The 18,248-nt window shown below is 54.4% G+C and overlaps 1 protein-coding gene across 1 annotated transcript in view; it reads right to left on the minus strand.

The window, feature by feature from the left end:
* LHX4 (LIM homeobox 4) overlaps positions 1–18,248 on the minus strand; it is a 44,703-nt gene that overhangs the window by 5,720 nt on the left and 20,735 nt on the right. Inside the window, exon 3 of the mRNA XM_063650819.1 lies at positions 2,769–2,971. Coding sequence (XP_063506889.1) covers positions 2,769–2,971 — 203 coding nt within the window. The remainder of the gene's footprint in view (positions 1–2,768; positions 2,972–18,248) is intronic.

Consider the following 18,248-nt stretch of genomic DNA (forward strand, 5'->3'; position numbering starts at 1 on the left):
ATGTACCCAAAAATCAATAGCTTTGGTACGGAAGTTAAATGTGATAAAACGCTATGAGGAAGGCCAAGGGAGCCCGTGATACCCTGGACTGTTAATTTAGGAGAGAGCGTTCTGCAAGATATTCAAGATAATGCTGGGAAAATAAAAAGTAGCATTAAGGCAAAGATACACTTCACTGGTTATGGATTTATGTGCTCTCAGAATATACCACCCCCCAAACACACTCTACATTAATTCCTATGAGAAAATTAGTCTTAAAATACGTTAGTTTTGAATGATGCAGGGTCTCCTAGAACTTGTCCCTGGCATAAAACGCAACCTCATTATATTGAAAATGCAAATATCCAGGGAGACGGAACAAGTGAACAAAATCATTCACACTAAGGTGCAAGTAACTGCTCTGAGATCCTTTGTTTAGCTAGTGGGAGGGAACTGTAAGCCTGCAGGAGGGCTGAGAGTAGCAAGGATGAATTAAAACAACCTCAAAAGACAGCCAAGCATTCTGCAGTGGACAGAAGACCCCGCTGCTCCAAGGATCACTGATTGCCCAGGACAGAGGAGCCCTGCCTTGCTCACAGCCAGGATGGGGTCAGGAAAGGACCCGGGGAACAGGCCAGAAATACTGTGTAACATTCAGCTGCTTTAAAACCTCAAGCACACCTCACCTCCCTGTTTGCACTTCTCTTCCACGTCGGTCTCTTATTTCACATCCCATTTCACAAGGCTCATCCTATTTAAACCTCAGGAAAACAGCCCTACGTGGCAGATGCTATGATCCCCCATAGACAACTGAGAAGCTGAGAGTCAGCCAGTTCTACAACTTGCCAGGAGATCTCCCTGTGTGGGGGGATGCCCAGCCAGCTTCTGACAGCAAGTCCGGCATCTTCCCATCGTCCTGCAGAGGTCTGTGGTGCAAATATTCCTCGATAAAACTGTGAGCACCACAATGTCATTCTCACCTCCCCAGCCAGATTCTGACCAATCTACATTTGTTTCTTTTGTCTCTTGAACCACCCACAACGTCAAGAGATGCTGAGCTGAGAGTGCTCAGAGTCCAAATGAGGCCTCTGATGAGAACCAACTGCAGGCCGGGGAGGTCGTGCCATCTTAGTATCTCTGATGAACGGCACCAGACTTCCAAAGGTGTCTTGGTATCTCTGAGTCCATCTGCTGTGATGGTTCATCCCTGACAAGTTGCCCTAATCTCCTGTGACATCACAATTGACTTCAAGGCAGTAGCATGGAGTGAGTTTTAAGAAACCAGAGCAGATTAGTACATGCAGGCAAAGAGCCTGGGGATGGGTTTGCAGAGGCCCCAGGTCTCTGGAGGAAGGAGGTCAAAGGCCTCTGTCCACCCTGAAAGGCCAGAGCTGTGGGGGTGGTGGGAGGGAAGGTCCTCAAAGAGACACGAAGCCCTGCCCACTCCTGCCATGGACCAAAGCCAAACCCAGCTCCAGCTGGCTCACCTAAAGGGCCCTTATGAATCCCCTCTGCTTCCTCACCATCACAATCCCCTTGTTTTATACTGTGTTCATTGAACAAAAAACCAATTTCTCCATTATTGATGAGATCTGTATAATATGTGTGTGGGCCCAGAAAAGATCTAGAAGGAGATACATAAAATTGTTGTTAATTTTTTTTCTCATCAAGCCCAGAGCTGTCAACAAGAGCCATTTTTCACAGTAACACCCTGAGTTGATCAAAATTCTAGTCAAAGGCCAAGGAACTTGATGTTTTGTGTGTTCACACATCTGAGATTATCATGTTGGGTTTGGCCAAATCCCAAATTCAGAGCCAGGGCCTGACCCCGCGACCATGTGGGTGCATCTGGGAGTGAGAAGCCAGAGGTAGGGATGCAGGAATAAAAGTGTCTGGCTTGGCTTTGCGAGGGGAGCATGGGGAATGTGTTGTTCTGGGCTCTACCCTGGAAAGTCCCCAGGCTGCCCAAGAGCATGGCATGTAGGGCGAGAGCTGCTGCTGCCAGGCCAAGCTAGGCCTTTCCAGGGGTGGCTGCTAAATGCGGGACCTGACTTCAGCCTCCACCATGCAGAGCTCCTGCTGCCACCATGGGCAGTGGCCCTGCAGTGGTTGTGGTGAAGCAGGTGGGGGCAGCTATATTGAAGTGGGTGGAAGGAGCTATATTGCTGAGATGGAGCCTCCCTGAATCTGGCATGTGTCCTGCCTCTTCTTTTAGCACTCACTGGGTACTTGCTGCAGAAACACCAGGAGCCCCTGCCCTAGAGGAGCCCACAGTCTGAGAGGTGAACAGAACACAATTAACAGAAATGCAAGATGTATGAAGTGTGCAGAGGCCAGTGCTGGGCTCTCACCGATGGCCTTTGAGGCAGGGGCTGCTGAGAGGTCCATGTGCACCCTGATGTGCAAAACTAAGCAGCAGCCCCATGTGTCCAATACAGACCAAGCTCCCAGCCACCCCTCAGCACCCCAGCCTCCACCCAGGGGAGGAGGCCGCCACCATGGTAACAACCAGGTTCTTGGCTGCTTCTGAGCCTACCACGGAGACAGGCAGGCTCTCAGGAGCCATGGCTGGATGAACACTTCCATGAAGCCGGCGAGTGCTAACGGCCGGGGAGGTGTTCAGCATTTACTCTCAGTGTGGAGATCCGGGATGCTTCTCAGAGGTGGCAGTGCATGAGTAGGGCTCTGAGGGATGGCCAGGTGGGACGCCATGAGAAGGGCACCTCAGGCAGAGGGCGCGGCCCAAACAAAGGCCTGGAGAGGGGACCATGCGGGGCCATGCTGCTTACCGTTCTGCTTGGCCGTCTCATAGTCTTCCTTGCACACCAGCCGCCCGTCCTCCATGAGGTAGAACTCATCCCCCGTGGCCAGCTGCCGGTTGCAGATGATGCAAGCAAAGCAGTGCAGGTGGTAGACAAAGTCCTGGGCCTTGCGGACCACCTGGGTCGGGGGGATACCCTGCTGGCAGGCCGTACATTTTGTGCCGAAGCGCCTGTCAGGGCAGCAGGAAAGGATTAGGGCACACAGGGAGCGAGGGATCTGGCTTCCCCCAACTTCCTGGAGCAGCCTCCCTCCTACCCCACCACTCCGGGACTCCATGAGCCTCGCCCCCCAGCCACCCAGAGCTTACCGTCTGGTTCTCTCTGCCTCCATCTAGCTTCATTGCTTTGTGCCTGGGACTCTTCAACCACCAAAGAAGGGACTGATGAGAACTAGAGTCTCCTTCAGGTACCTTTTCCAAAGCTGATGCCCCCAGATTCCAGCTGCCTGATTAACACCCATCAATTCACAGGGGGAGCAGGTGGCTTTCTAAGTCCCTCAAAGCAGGCTGTCTCCCCCTCCACCTCCCAGCTTCCTCACCCTTATGGTTGATCCCAGAGGACATCCTCACAGGGAACTGTGTGTGCCACAGGCTGTGTGTATAAAGCACCCAGCAACACCTTTTCACACACTCCCAGGGAGGAGGCCCTGCCTGGCCAGGGGACAGCACGCTACGGAGAAAATGCACTTTGTCAGCAGAGCAAGGCTCTCCTAACAGCTGTTCTCTCTCCTTTGCCTCCATTTCTCCCCTCAACTCCATTCTGCACACACAAAGCCCTCCAAGCCTGCCTCCGTCCCCTTCCTATGCATGTACAGCCTGGGGCATGGGGGTTGGGGAAGGGCCCAGGAAGCTGCACTTTTCAGCCCCTGCAGCATTCAGGACAAGGAGTCCGCAGATTGCAGTTTGAAAAATGCTGCTTCAGACCTCTCCTTGGTCAGCACCTTTCCAGAACAACACCGAGGCAAGAGGAAGCCACCTGCTGCCACCAAGGCAGCTTCTACCAAGGAAGCCACCCCCTGCCAAGGCCGGGAAGGAAGGAGAAATTGACACGTTAAAAGTATCGTCCAGTGGGGTTGTTTCCGCTCCCTTTCCCCATTCTGGTCATAGAGATCAACAGAGGCACACCGGCAGTCATAGGAGATGCGGGAAATTTGGGGGCCGCCAGGGACAGTGAAGGAGGGTGCGTGGCTGCAGGTGAGCCTTCCCCGCTTCAGGAGGGAGGCGGGAGGCATTGGGAAAGCAAGGGCAGAGTTTAAAACAGCAATCAACCTAATTATTCATGACATTTCACACAGCAGAACTTTATCTTCTTCAGGATGAAAGACTTCGCCTAATGGATCTGGGGAAGGTTTGATTTTAATGGTCCTTTTAACTAATGCTTATAGGCAGCCTGATTTCCCCTGAAAGGACAGTACATATTTCATCCACATTAATACCAAATAAATTAATTATGGTCATGGCTATCATGATGAATCCCAGATTAATGCAGAATGATGGGTCTCTTATGCAGTAATGATACCTGCTGAGGGGGCTATGGGAGCCCGGAACAGGCTTAGCCAGCAGCAGCCTCAGATGCCCCCCACCAGGGACACAGCGTCCCAGAGAAAAGTGGGGGTTCTCTAAGTCTGCATGGGTAATCCTGAACGACCCAGAGTGTACTTCAGGGAACATTCTTCTGAGTGGGTATAAGAAGGGTGTTGGGGTGTGAGGGGCTGAGAGGTGGTGGCTTGGGAGGACCCCAGGCTTCTGAATTCCTGGAATGCCTCTTGGTTTTCAGAGAGATGGGGCCCATTTAGAGCAGGAGTTCTCTGCCTGAGGGTCAGGATAGGCCTGTAAACCACCTGCTAAGTTGTTCAAAATTGTGCCTCAAGAGGGGACCTGGGCTTTCATCAGATTCTTAAAGGGATTCAGGACCCAGGAAAGTAGAGTTAATATTTGTTGAATAAATAAATCAGCAGATAAAGCACCATACTTGTAGAGGATGTGCACGGAGATGGCCGAATCTGAGGATGGAGAACAAAGCACACAGTCGGCTCTGGACGGTTCTGGACCTCCCAGAACACAGGTGAGAACCAGGTCCTCCACAACTGCTGTGTAACCACGTCACCTGGATCACAGAGGAAGGCTGGCAGGCACCCACCTCTACTCTGTGTGTGTGTGTGTGTGTGTGTGTGTGGTGTGGTGTGTGTGTGTGTATAACAGAGAAAGGAAGCCTACACACATGTTACTAGAGAGTGTTTTCAAAAGGCCTATATATTTAATATCCAATCCCGGCCAATTTGCAAAGCAGATACTAAATGAAACGAGGCACCGGGTGTGGTGGCTCATGCCTGTAATCCCAGCACTTTGGGAGGCTGAGGCAGGAGGATCACTTGAGCCCAGCCTGGGCAACATGGTGAATCCCTGCCTCTACAAAAAATACAAAAAATTAGCCAGGTGTGGTGGTGTGCACCTGTAGTCCCAGCTACCTGGGAGGCTGAGATGGGAGGATCACCTGAGCCCAGGGAGGTTGAGGCTACAGTGAGCTGAGATCACGCCACTGCACTCCAGCCTGAGCAACAGAACGAGACCCTGTCTCTAAATTAATTAATTAAAATGAAACAAGGCTTTCATCATGCTTGTTGTGAACCCTCCCAATAAACCACCCAAATCTGGAGAATGTATCCTAACCAGAGATCCAAGGAGAGGAGGGCTGAGAGGAGACCCTGGAACAGAGGGAAGACCCTTCAGCAGCCTCCTCCACAGGGGCCACACTCTCTCCCACTAAAAAGCAGGCAGGGGCTTTCAGTCACCGGAGGCCCAGTTGACACCAGCACACCAGAGACAAGAAAGATAACGGGCGTATAAATTTAATCTACATACCGACAGTGATTCATGCGTGAGGGTGGCAAGTGCACAAGAAAAATGAAAAATAAATGGACTTCCCCACCAGCGTTTTTTAGCAATTGAAGCAATTTTCCTGATTGTGGGATTTATACCGAAGGGAAGTGGAAGTGGCTCCTCATTACCTTTTCCTCTGGAGCACAGCCAGCGGGACCCTCGCTGAGGGAGCTGCATGCACCTCCTTGGCCCACAAGGCTCGCCCGGCCCAGCCCAGCCCTGCAGGTCACCCTCCACCCCATCTCCAGTCAGAGCCAGGGGATCTAGAATACAGGGCATCCTACAGGGGTGTGTCTGTGATGGAGACACTGTCCTCATTCCCAGATCTTAGAATAGCCAGAGTCACAGGTGAGAAGGCCAAAACCTGGCAGGTCACATGACTTGTCCTGCGACAGGCAATAATGAGACACACAGTCATGCCTAGAATTCCCTGGCCCCACACAAGGTAAAACTGTGAACCCGGCTGCTACACAGAGAACCAGCAGTCTAACCAACTGGACCAAATATGAAGGACGCTGGGGGTGAAGAGGGAAAGGCTGGACTCCAGCCAAGGAAGAGGGCTCCCAAGGGCTTTTCCAGGCAGCGCCCCTTAGCACCAATCACCGGGCACCCATGTGGGGGCACCAAGGGCACTGGCCTCACCCTTCAGAAAGATAAGCCTGCTGCCCAGTCCTGCTAGCCAGACCTCTGGGGACAACCAGTCCCCCCGGGAGAGCAGCTGGAGCTGATCCAAAACCACAGAGAAAATGCAAGGAAGGACTTGCTAATGGCTCATATTATTTTCATCCTCTAACCAACACCACTGGAAATTCTCTTATCCCTGCTCAGCACATAGTAGGCAAGCCACAAAGACCCAATGAATGAATGAATGAATGAACGAATGAGTGAACGAACGAGCGAACGAACGAACTGCTTCTTAAAACATTTGCCTGAGTAGTCAGGGGAGGCTTGGCTCTCCATAACGGCAGCTCTTTTCTTCTTTTTTTTTTTCAAGTTCGGTATTAACTTTGTTCTATTTTTGGTCTAACTTTAAGTACCTAAAGGTTTATTTCCACAGGCCTCAGAAAATGGGTAGAAATCACAGGACAATCTCTCTTCCCACCAAAAAAAGTTGCATATTTTGATAAGTGTTTATCCTAGAGGAAAAAAGCTGAAATTTACATTAGCAGTGCTGTGCGAGATTCTTACATAAATCAAGACCTCAGACCAGCCTGCAGTGGAGGTTTTAGTCTTCTGTTCAGGCACTTGGACAGAAGCCATAGCTGATGAGCATGACAGGGAAAAGGAGGCAGTGAAGACAGGTGACAGGCACCTTGTAGGGAAGGAGGACTCAGGAATGCCAGGCTTCTTGAAATGGTGTGCTGTTTTTCCTTTTTTTTTTTTTTTTCCTTTTAAAGTCATCTCTGTAGGAAGGTGCTGGGCAGGGAACCCAGAGAAAGAAAGGTCCAAGACTCCTTTAACTGCCCTGGATGAAGGGCAGTGCTACAGCAGCTAGTACCGGAGACTCTCCCACCTCATGGTCGAGGCAGACCCAGGATAGAATAGAGAATAAAAGGAATGCTTATAGGAAACCATTTTGCGTGGAATGCTAGATGGCCAAGCCTCAGCCTTTGGTCCAGTGCAACCCTTGCCTCACTTGTCAACAGTGAAGAATTAGTTTGGTTAGAGGAACCATCTGGAAACACATCAGCTTCTGCCAGCTTCATGTTCATTGTTAGAAAAAGATAACCAGTGTGAACACTCTGACCTGTTAATTCCTGGGACTGTTTTCTTCCCAATGGACTGTTTGTTGGTAGGATAACCCCCAAAAGCTCAAAGCTAAAAATGCATCATCAGTCCTGGTTGGCAGTTCCTTAAGAATGGACTGGCGGCGTGAGCGAGCTGATATGGACAAGCTGCACCTTCCTGCAGAAGATCAACTGACCTGCTATCCCACCCCAAATCTCTGCCTGAGGTATATTTCAGTGAAGGCAGTTAGCTGTGCTTCTCAGAGCAGAGAAGCAGTTTTAAGCTCTTTTCTTTAGGGGTGAGGGGATCTCACTCAGTTGCCCAGGCTGGAGTGCAGTGCCACAATCATAGCTCACTGCACTCGAACTCCCAGTCTTCCCACCTCAGCCTCCTGAGCTGCTAGGATCACAGGCACATGCCACCATGCCCAGCTCATTTTTTAAGACATGTTTTGTAGTGATTGGGTCCTACTATGTTGCCGAGGCTGGCCTTGAACTCCTGGTCTCAAGTGATCCTCCCATCTTGGCCCCCAAAGCACTGGAATTACAGGTGTGAGCCATCCCCTTTGCCTCTGCTGTCATTAGCGTCCCCTCTGCTGGCTCCTTCCATCCATGTACAGGCATTCTATGATCCCTGCCTGCCACCCTTCTCTACTGCCCACTCCCTGCACCCTTCAGGGCAGTGCCCCACTCACCCAGAGCTGTGCTGCAGCCCAGCGGTCAGCTCCCCTCTCCCCGGCCTCCTGAGCCTCCCGACACACCTGCTCGCCGCCTCCTCCCACTTTGGCCCCCAAAGCACTGGAATTACAGGTGTGAGCCACTGTACCCAGCCAAAAGCTTTTCTAAGAAGGGCATTAAGTCCCGGGTTGAAATGAGGCCCATGGTTTACTAAACCACAAGACTTTACATCCCACTTGCTGTCGCCATCACACTGCCTCCGTGACTGTCTCCTGAGCTCCTAGCCTGAAAGGTGGGTACTGTGACACCTTTTAACAGATAAGAACTGGGGCTCAGAGAGGTGAGGTGCTGACCCCTAGCTCCCACGGGCAACGAGCGAGAGAACCGGGGTTTGCAGTCGGTGCTTCTGACACAACACAGCAGGCATGCGGCGGGCATCAAGCACAGCAAACCCGGCCTTGGTGCCCTGACCTAGGCTGGAGCTCGAGGAGAGGGCCTGTCCCCCTCATGCGGCTCTGAGCCCCCTGCATGAGGCTCCCAGCCCTGCAGTGCTGGGATGGCCGGGGAAGCCCTCATCCCCCAGTGTGTTAACCCCAACACATGTAACTGGACCGCTGTCCACCTTCCACATCCTCCCGCTGGCCCAGGTGTGGGCAGAGAAGAGCTGAGACTTCTCGGCTGACTCTCACGGGCCACTCTTGACCCCAGGAGAGGAACAGGTCTTGTGTGCCGGGTCCCAGCCTCTGCACCTGAGCTCGCCTGAGCTCCTGCTGCTGTTGATTTGTCCACCCCTGCTGCTCCTGACCACCTGGCTGGGCTGCTCACCAGTGCAGGACAGGCTTGAGGGTCTGGACCCTGTAGAAAGGGGGCAGCAGGCAGGCCCTGCAGGCACCGAGCCTTCTAGAACCAGGGGTGCATACATCCTACACCCTGGCTGTCTGGCACATTCCTGATGATAAGTTCTGACCTCTGAGCAGACCCACGTGATGTACCACAAGTGGGTCACTGAGACACTGCTAATAAAGGCAGCTGCCATTCTCCTAGCACGAACCTGTGTCCTGCGCAGAGTGGGCCCTGCACACGTGATCTCATCTGACCCTCACCTCCAGCCCTCAGCCCGATGCCCCGGCACTCACCCCGTGGCCGCACTGCCACCCTGCTCCACTTGCTTCCCGCCTGGGTGACTAACTCAGGCTCACCCTCACTCCCACCACACCCTTGGTGACTGCAGTCCCCACATAGACCACCCTTCCAGGCCCTCTCTCTCAATTCTTTGACCTCCTGAAGGCTGTGGCCTCCACCCTCCCTCCACCGCTCACTCCCCCAGACCTTGTTGTTACCAGCAACTGCCACAGCTCCAGGGGTCACTTCCAACCCTCCCACCCTTGGACCCCGCTGTTCTTCCAGCTCCCCAGGGCACTGACTCACACAACCCAGGGACTGCCCTTCCCCCTGGGCTTGTCACTGTCCCTTGCTTCCCTCCTTCCTTACCCAGCAGACCCCAGGGCGATCCCACCTGTCCCTCCCCACACACCCTGGACCCTGCCCTCTCTCCGCCCTGCGCCTGCCCCACCCCAGCACGGGCATCCACAGAGCCAGGAAAGCAGCCCCTGCCCCACCGGACTGATGGTGCCTCGGGGGCCGGGAGTCAGAATGCACCTCCCACCCGCTCCCCCGCTGAGCCCCAGGCTCAGCTGCTGGCACCCTCCCATTTCCCATGGAAGAGGGAAGCCCGGCTTGGACCCTCCCCACCTCCCACTGTGCCATCCACTCGCACACCCGGGGCCCCAGCCCTTGCCTGCCACCCACAGGTGAACCACGCACCTCCACCAGACACAGCTCATTCCTTCTCACCTAATGAGACTCCCAGCAACCATCCCCTTTGCCTTCTGTGTCATTAGCTTCCCCTCTGCTGGCTCCTTCCATCCATGTACAGGCACTCTATGATCCCTGCCTGCCTCCCTTCTCTACTGCCCACTCCCTGCACCCTTCAGGGCAGCGCCCCACTCACCCAGAGCTGTGCTGCAGCCCAGCGGTCAGCTCCCCTCTCCCCGGCCTCCCGAGCCTCCCGACATACCTGCTCGCCGCCTCCTACACTGTGCTCTCCGGCCTCTGCTCCTCTGCTCCTGCTCCTCCTCCTCCCACACCTCTTCTCTGCTCACCCCGTTCCCCTGGGGATCTCACCTCCAGCCCAGACCCCTGGGCTCCAGACTGGGGCTCCACTGCCTCCTCAGCACATGGATTTGGAGTCCAAAACCAAACTCCTACCAGCACCCCCCGCACCCTCTGCTCCTCTCATAGCCCTTCCCATCTCAGACCACTGTAACTTCATTCTTCCCACGGCTCAGGACAAAACCTTTGGGCATCCATCCCCATCTGATCTGTCAGCAAATCCTGTTGACTCTACTCAGAATAATAATAATAATTATTATTATTATCATTATTATTACTATTATTATTTGGAGACAGGGTCTCGCTCTGTTGCCCAGACTGGAGTGCAGTGGTGCAATCACAGCTCACTGCAAGCTTGCTTTCCTGGGCTCAAGTGATCCTCCCGCCTCAGCCTCCTGCGTAGGTGAGACAATAGAAGTGAACTACCACGCCCAGCTTCTACTCACAATTGTATCATGTTGGGGACCACTTCTCACACCCGCACCGCCCTCCCTAGTTTGGGCTGCCATCAGCCAGCACCTACAGTTGTCTCCTAACAGTCTCCCGGCTTCCGCCCATGCCCCTACAGGCGCTTCTGCACATGGTCACCACAGTGGACCTAAGTCACACCCTCGCCCTCCCCTGCTGAAACCTTCCAGTGGCTTCCACCTCACTCAGGGTCAAAGCCACAGGCCCCCTAACGGCCTCCAAGGCACTATGGCATCCCAGCCCCATCGCCTTTCCACCCTCCCTCCTCCACTTTCCAGTCCACTCTGCATCCTCCTGGGGCCCGGGCACTGCTTCCCTGCTGGCACACTCTCCCCGCAGGTACCTGCATTTCCTGCAGGAATGCTCAATCCTGCATTTTCTGCAGTGGTCCCCTGAAATGTCACCTGCTCGGGGGACACCCCTGGATCCCTCCCCCTCAGCACTTCCTTCCCTGCTCCACAGCACTCATCTCAGTAGATGTGCTGTGCACTTATTTCTTGCTGACCATCTTTCCCCCTCTCTAGAAGGCAAGTTCTACAACCGCGGGGTCTTTATCCGTCTTGTTCACTACTGAATCCAGTGCCCAGAGCAGGGCCTGGCCCAGGATATGTGCTCAGTGCATGTATGATGAATAAATCAGTGAGTGACCCAGTCCTGCGGAATGCTTGAAGGCCTGTTCTTCATTTGGACATGAGGACACTGAAGTTCAGAGAAGGTTAGTAACCGTCCCAGACCTCACAGACAAACGGTGGAGCTGGGATTTGAACTCAGTGCCTCTCCTCTGGGACGTCTCCCTTACTCTTGGCTATTGAAGGCAGTCGGTGGGGACCAGCCCAGGACCCATGTCAGCCTCCTGCGTGTGGAGCTGCCATGGAACGGTGCACCGCCCTGAGGAAACAAAATACTGCACAAGTTGATTTTATGCTTTAATTGCTTGGCGGTGATTTACTGCTGGCCGTATATTTTTTTCCCAGCTGACACTTCCCTACATGTATTTCTTTTATCTATCACCACACTTGACAGGAAAGTTGCTGATATTTACTGTTACTGTATGTACCAATATTTCCAACATATATCACCGCCCACTCTAAGGCCACAGCCGTGTCATGGGCACATAAAGTTCTGCCCCAGAATGGGCAGCCTTCTCCAGACACAGACGGGGGTCCTATTTGGAGAAGGCCTGACACCAGAGAATCTTAGAGCCTCAGGGGCTGGGGACACAGCCCCCACGTCACATGCACACAATCACACATATACCTCCCAGCCCATGGGAACAGCCCCCCAGCGATCTGCTTTTTATCCAAATTTTAATCTAATGTTTTTATTTTTAAGGAATATTCGATATTATCACGTTGAGATGAATGCTGCTGGAAAAGCTTTAAAACCAGAGACCTAGTCCAAGGCCCTAATTTCACAGAGGAGGAAATGGGGGCCCAGAGACAAGCAGTGACTTGCCCAAGATCACACAGCCCCATCCATGGCAGGAAGTGGGCGAGAGCCCGGCTCTCCCGTTCATTTGGCCTCAAGTCCTCTCCTTCCCTGCTGGGGGCAGATTTCCTTGAAGAGGCAATGGGACGTGCAGGACCTGAATCCCTTCTAGAAGAGTCCAGACTACCAGGTGTTTTTATAAACAAGCACGGAGCATGTCATATGCACCAGGCAACTTCATGCGAGGCATCTCATTCAAACCACACACCTGCCCTTGTAGGGAGGGATTAGTATTCTCTTCTTTCTGACAGCCACGGGCTTGCAGCAGTCAGCTGCCTGGCCCAAGGTCACCCTCCCTCCTCTCCCTTACTTCCCCCAGCACCTCATCTGCCCTTCTCACTGCAGGCCAATCAGCCTCTGCCAAGCTGCTAGCTCAGCTGGGAGCAAACTCCCCTGAGCGGGAGACGCATCGGGGGTGCTTACTGAGAGAAAAGCCACCCCTGACTCCCACTTTGGGGCCCAGAACCCACACTTTCCACCCCCACGGATGGCCCAGTGCAGCGGTGGCACAGACCACTCCTACAGAAATCCTGTCACCTATGCTCTTAGCCCACCTGGGCATCTGCAGGTCACTCATCAATTGTCAGAGTCCCAAAGTCCCTCAAGACTGAGGGCCTCATTCTCCAAACGGCGCATGGCAGACGCCCACAGGAACTGGAATGGGTGTGTGGGAGAGAGGCCCCCAGGCTGACCTGCTGTCTCACCCACAGTGCCCACCAGAGACCAGCCCTGTGGAGAAGCCCGCGGCTTTTCAGAGTGGGGCTTCCAGAGACGCAAAGGCCTCCGGCGACCAGAGTGACAAACTAGACTCTGGCTCTAATGGGACCCTGGTGTGACCTTGGCCAGAGGACCAGCAGGGAGTAAGGCTGAGCCAGATCATGGGCCCTTGAATGCCCAGCCAGGAGGCAATGGGGACAACGTGACCAGATGGGCGGAGGGAAGAGACAGACGGGCTGAGGAGGGAAGGAGGGGAAAGGACCACAATTAGAGAAGTTCCAGTGGTCCAGAGACCCAAAGACAGGGGCCTGAAGGCACAGAGGCTGCAGGAATGGCCAGAGAGGGCCTTTTGGAGTGGGGAACCCCATGGCCTGGCACCTGAATGGCCAGGGTAGGGGTGAGGAGAGGAGGGTGAGGAGAGGAAGCTGAGCTTCAGCAACGGAGGGAAGGCAGGTGCCGCTGGCTGCTGTGCTGTGCCCGGGCCAAAAGAGGGCTGCCCGCAGCTTCCACTCCCACGTCACCCAGATCCCACTGGGGACCCCGTTTCCACAGCCCAGATGCATCTGATCCCCAGACTAATTTGCAGCTAGGTGATTCTAAACAGATTCCTCTAAGCCAGAATGTCCCTGAGATGTGGCTTCCACAGATGTTAGGAGGCCCTCACCCCAGGCCCCACTCGGGGAGGGTGGCCCAGGCAATTGCAGCTGAACTGCACGCTCTGGGGCGGGCAGACAATCCTCCTCCGACTCATCACCTCCTGATTTACGGCCTCGGTCCCTGGGGGAGCTTCGGGGCTAAGTAATTGCTTCTGCCTTGATTACAGGCCGGCACAAATGACTGTGGGCCTGGTCCCACCAGTGTGTTTGAATCTTTCAAATGTCCACATGCACAGCCACTATCCAGACCATCTGATCGTTACCTTAAAAGGTTTAATTTGCTTAGCGAGGAAATTAGACTATCAACTATTCAGAAATTATGGAAAGTCACACATCAAAGAGACCCACCCCTGTGCATTCCTTAAGCACATTCTGCTAGAGCACTCTGTGTGTGCATGTGTGTGTATGCATGTGTGTGCATGTGTGTGTATACACACGATCATGCCTGCATGGCCTGGCAGGTGTGTGGTTATCAGAAATAATAAGTGTCTCAGCAAAAGTCTGACTCCACACTGACTCTACGACCAACCCCAGAACTGAGGCTGCCTCTTTCTGGGGCAACAGGGCACGAGAAAGCTTGAGACACTGGAAAGCCACCCAGGCGCGGGCTGGCCCCACTCTTTGATGCGAGCACTGAGGGCTGCGGTTCCTGCCCACAGCTCTGGACCACGCAGGGAGAGCATCCCCTGAGGAAAATGCAGGCTGGCTCCTCACTGAAGGGTGGGCCTTTGTTCAATCCCCTGACCACACTACCACTACACGGCCTGGCCAGCAACCCCAGGACCCCGTCCTTGCCAGCCTGGTCCCAGGCCCTCCTGCTGTCTTCTTTCCTCCTCCCTACGTGGGGCACCGTCTAGATGCCCCCTCATGACCTTCCTAAGAATGGACTAAGCACTCCCTTGCTGCCTCTGACTCGGTCCTCACAGTCACTCAGAAAAGTCAGTATTTTTCTTCCCCCTGTAGAGATGGGAAAATGAGGTTTGGTGATGTCTAACACCCCAAGTTCACACTGAGCCTGGACTCAAACCCCGCACCTGCTCTCCATGAAGCCCACCCCCACAGAGGGGTCGAGCCTGTTTTTCCCCATATTAGCCGATGTCCTGTGGGCAGCTGCCCTCTGCCAGATGAGGAGCAGAGGCCCTGGTCACCAGAGTGGGCTGAGGTCACCAGTGAAGCCCTGTCTGCAGCCAGCACAAACACCCTGCAGCCATGCCAGGCGGAAATGCACTGTTCTGGACTGCGGGGATAAATGGGAGCAACTGCCAGGCTCCCAAGGATGCTGCCTACCTGCCCTTGGCAGACAGCCCACCTACGGCCTGCAGACTGGCAGGCTGGGGGAGGGGCACCGCAGGGAGCAGAGGGAGATCCTGGCCTGGCCCAGCAGCCGCACAGCTACCCTGCGACACAGCGGCCTCCATCCCGCCGCCGTGAGCCTCTGGGGCACGCATCTCTGCCTGCCTGCCTTGTGAGGGCCTCAGGGGCAAGAAGACCCCTGAGAAGCATGACGTTTTAGACAGGAACCTTCTGGGGTGGCAGCACCCTCGGAACACCCGAGAGTCACTCCACGCCCCTCTGATGGGCAGATGGAAATATGGAGCCCCAGTGGCTGGGGGCACAGCTTGAAGCCCCCCACAACCCTGGATTGTCCTTGAAGGCTTGCCCTTGACCTTACAAACATGTAGGAACGTTGCCCTCGCTTCAATTCCATAGCTCTGTTTGTTTTCACTCCATAATGGTTTGTTTCTCAACTCTTCGCAGAGATCCACGTGGCAGGTTTCTCCCATGGACCACAGCCCACCCCGTTCTGCCAGGCTAACCCACCACTATCTGAGGAGCTCCAGGCAGTTAAGAGTCATCTCCATGGGAAGCTCTCAAGGCTGGTACAGGGGAGACCAGGAAGGCCAGTGCAGGCCCCGCCCTGAGGGAACTCTGACTACCTGAACCTGCAGGGCTGCCGGTCAAGGGACCACACGGCAGGGCCTGAAACCCGGCAGTGTTTACAAAGCACCTAGCATTCTGCTGGACCCGGGTCACACACGTCTTCTTCCTAGCTTGGTGGGTTAGCGTGAGCTCCTCTCCACAGACAAGGGAATGAGGCTCAGAAAGACCTAGTTACCCGTGCTGACAAACTGCTAATGAAAGATAGGACAGGAATTCAACTGAGCTCCTTTTGGGTTCACCAAACCCCTCTGCTGACAAAATCACTCCTTTTGAGAAATGCTCCTGGGTGCCAGGACTCTTAGACAGGCACTGTGAAGAGGACATAGATGCTCAGAGATGCAAAGAAACTTGCCTAGGGGCACCCAGCTGGCTGCCGACAGGCAACACTTGAACCCAGCTCCGAGAGCAGAGGACCTGGCGGTCTGTGCTGTGCTCCAGAGGAAGGGAGCTGCCTGGCTCCTTCCAGGACCCACCTGGTGATAGCAAGGGGACCCAGAAGCCCCACTCCTAGATCCCTACTCTCTCTGGGCCCTGGTCCCTTTTTGAGGAGACATGGGAAGGACCCATGACATATTGGACATATGGTCTGGAGAGGACCTGCTTAGCAAATGTGACACGAGGAGTCATTGCCCCGCAGCTTGGGATTCAAATTATAACAGGCCTCGGGACACCCTCTGCACCAGGGGTGGGCTCCCCTGGTGTTTGAAGCCCCCACTGAACTCAGAACAAATCACAGCCCCCACTGTGCTCCCTCAGTCAACTCAGTGCCTTTCTTCTTGGGCCTCAGAATTTTATTTCATTTGGAGAAAGAAGAGCCAAGGACACAAGCAGCAAAAACAACAAACAATAGCAAAAATCAGTCAACGTTACTGAGCAAGATAGAGCTCAACCGCCCCCAAAGAAAAATGCAACAACCACAGAGTACAACTTCCCAACAATCCTTCTTGCCTCCTGTGTCCACACCAACATCGCCCCCTGCTGCCAGTTACCAGGATCGCCACCTGCCCCGGTGGAAGGCTGGGGAAATCCTGACCTCCCAGCCTCCTTCCACTTTTGAGATATTACAAGGTACTACCCACCTCCAGTGGGTACTCTCCATATCTCCATATTGATCTGCAGAACTTCACGTAGAATATGACAGGAGGATGCCCCCTGGAGTTGTGCAAAGCAGTGGCCCTTTTCCTTGTTATGGGCAAAGAGATTAAAGTATTGATCCAGGAACTTAGGACCACAGTGCTAATCAGGGAACCAATGAGCCCTGCCCCCACCTCTGAACAGGGCTAGGAGGAGGTACCAGAAAAGGACATGCTTTTCCTTTTTTCTTTTTCTTCAAGGAGCATGGAAAAGGGACTCTCCCTGCTCTGACCAGCTGTCTTCCAAACCCCACAGCTAAGAGCATCTGAGGTCTGATGGGCAAATTCAAGTATGTGGCACCTGCTGTCCCTCTCACAAGGTGGCCAGAGATGTGACTTCTATAGCCGAGGGTGAGCCAGGGAGGGACCTGGGGTTCCACGGACTGCTCACCCCCTCCTGCCCCAGCATGTTCTCTGTCCTTGCTGCACCTCCACTGTGTGTGTGCTCCCATGTGCCCTCTGAAAGAGGTGCCTGGTGACATCTAATGAGATGGGATGAGGAGCAGGCTGCCCCAGAGCCCCAGGTGGCCAGCAAGTCCCAAGACCCCTGGGGATGGGAGGTGGGACCACTCAGATGCTGGACAGCCTGCTGCCTCCCTGTCTGTACCTAGGATGGAGCCTGCAGCTGTGCCTTCCTGTACCAAACAGCCCTGGTCCCCAAGAGCTTGATGAGGGCTAAGAATCCACCCACTGAGGACTTCAGAGCCACCTGGTCTTCATCTCGGGTTGGCCCTCCATTGACAGGAGGGAGAATCAATTCAGCTTTGAACTCCCCTCCTCACAGCACCCCATCACAGAGTCAATGGCCCAGACTCAGCCTGAATCTGTGGCCAGATGCCCTGCATTACAGAAGGACCCAGCCCTGAGAGTAGGTCATTTCATGAAGCAGAGCAGTGCCGGGAACAAGGAAAGTCACCATGGCTAAATGATGGGCCTGAGCATTCGCAAGCAGCCTGGGCCTCCCTCACTCAAAGATGCCTTGCAACATACAGAAGAAACTGGTCACCAAAGCTCGTGTAAACTCACTGGATAATTTACTTGTTGCAGCATCAAACCCAGCAATGGCCTATGGACAGAGCCAGGGGCTTACACAGGGGACAGAAAAATGAGTAACAGGCCTTTTCCTCAAGCCAACAAGGAAGATAAACCAGGCACACGAGAAATGGGCAAACCAAAGCATTCTGTGCTGGGTCACCCAGGAGAGGGGAGAGACAGAAAGCGATGGCTCCGCTGGGGATCCCGCCTGCCGCGGAGCTGGACTTTGAGGACCCTGGAAGGATGGAAGCCCTGGAGGTTGGGCACCGTCCCTGGAGGATGAAACAGCCTGGGCTGGCGTGTGGAGGCGGCAGCCCACCAAGCATGCCTGGGAATGGAGCATCCTGCTTGGTGGGCGTCAGGTACCTGAGGAAAGCAGCGGGCTAGGACTGGAAGGGAGCGCCGGCAGGAGGCTCTGATGCGCCAATGCCTCTGGCAGGCTCTGTGGCATATTCAGGGAAGGGGCAGGCCCGGGCCTGGGCTGTGGGGTGGAAGGCTCACCTGGCGGGAAGGCTCACCGGGTGGGAAGGCTTGCAGACGACAGGGAGGTGAG

Source organism: Pongo pygmaeus, chromosome 1 (genome assembly GCF_028885625.2).
Source record: "Pongo pygmaeus isolate AG05252 chromosome 1, NHGRI_mPonPyg2-v2.0_pri, whole genome shotgun sequence".
Lineage (NCBI taxonomy): Eukaryota > Metazoa > Chordata > Mammalia > Primates > Hominidae > Pongo > Pongo pygmaeus.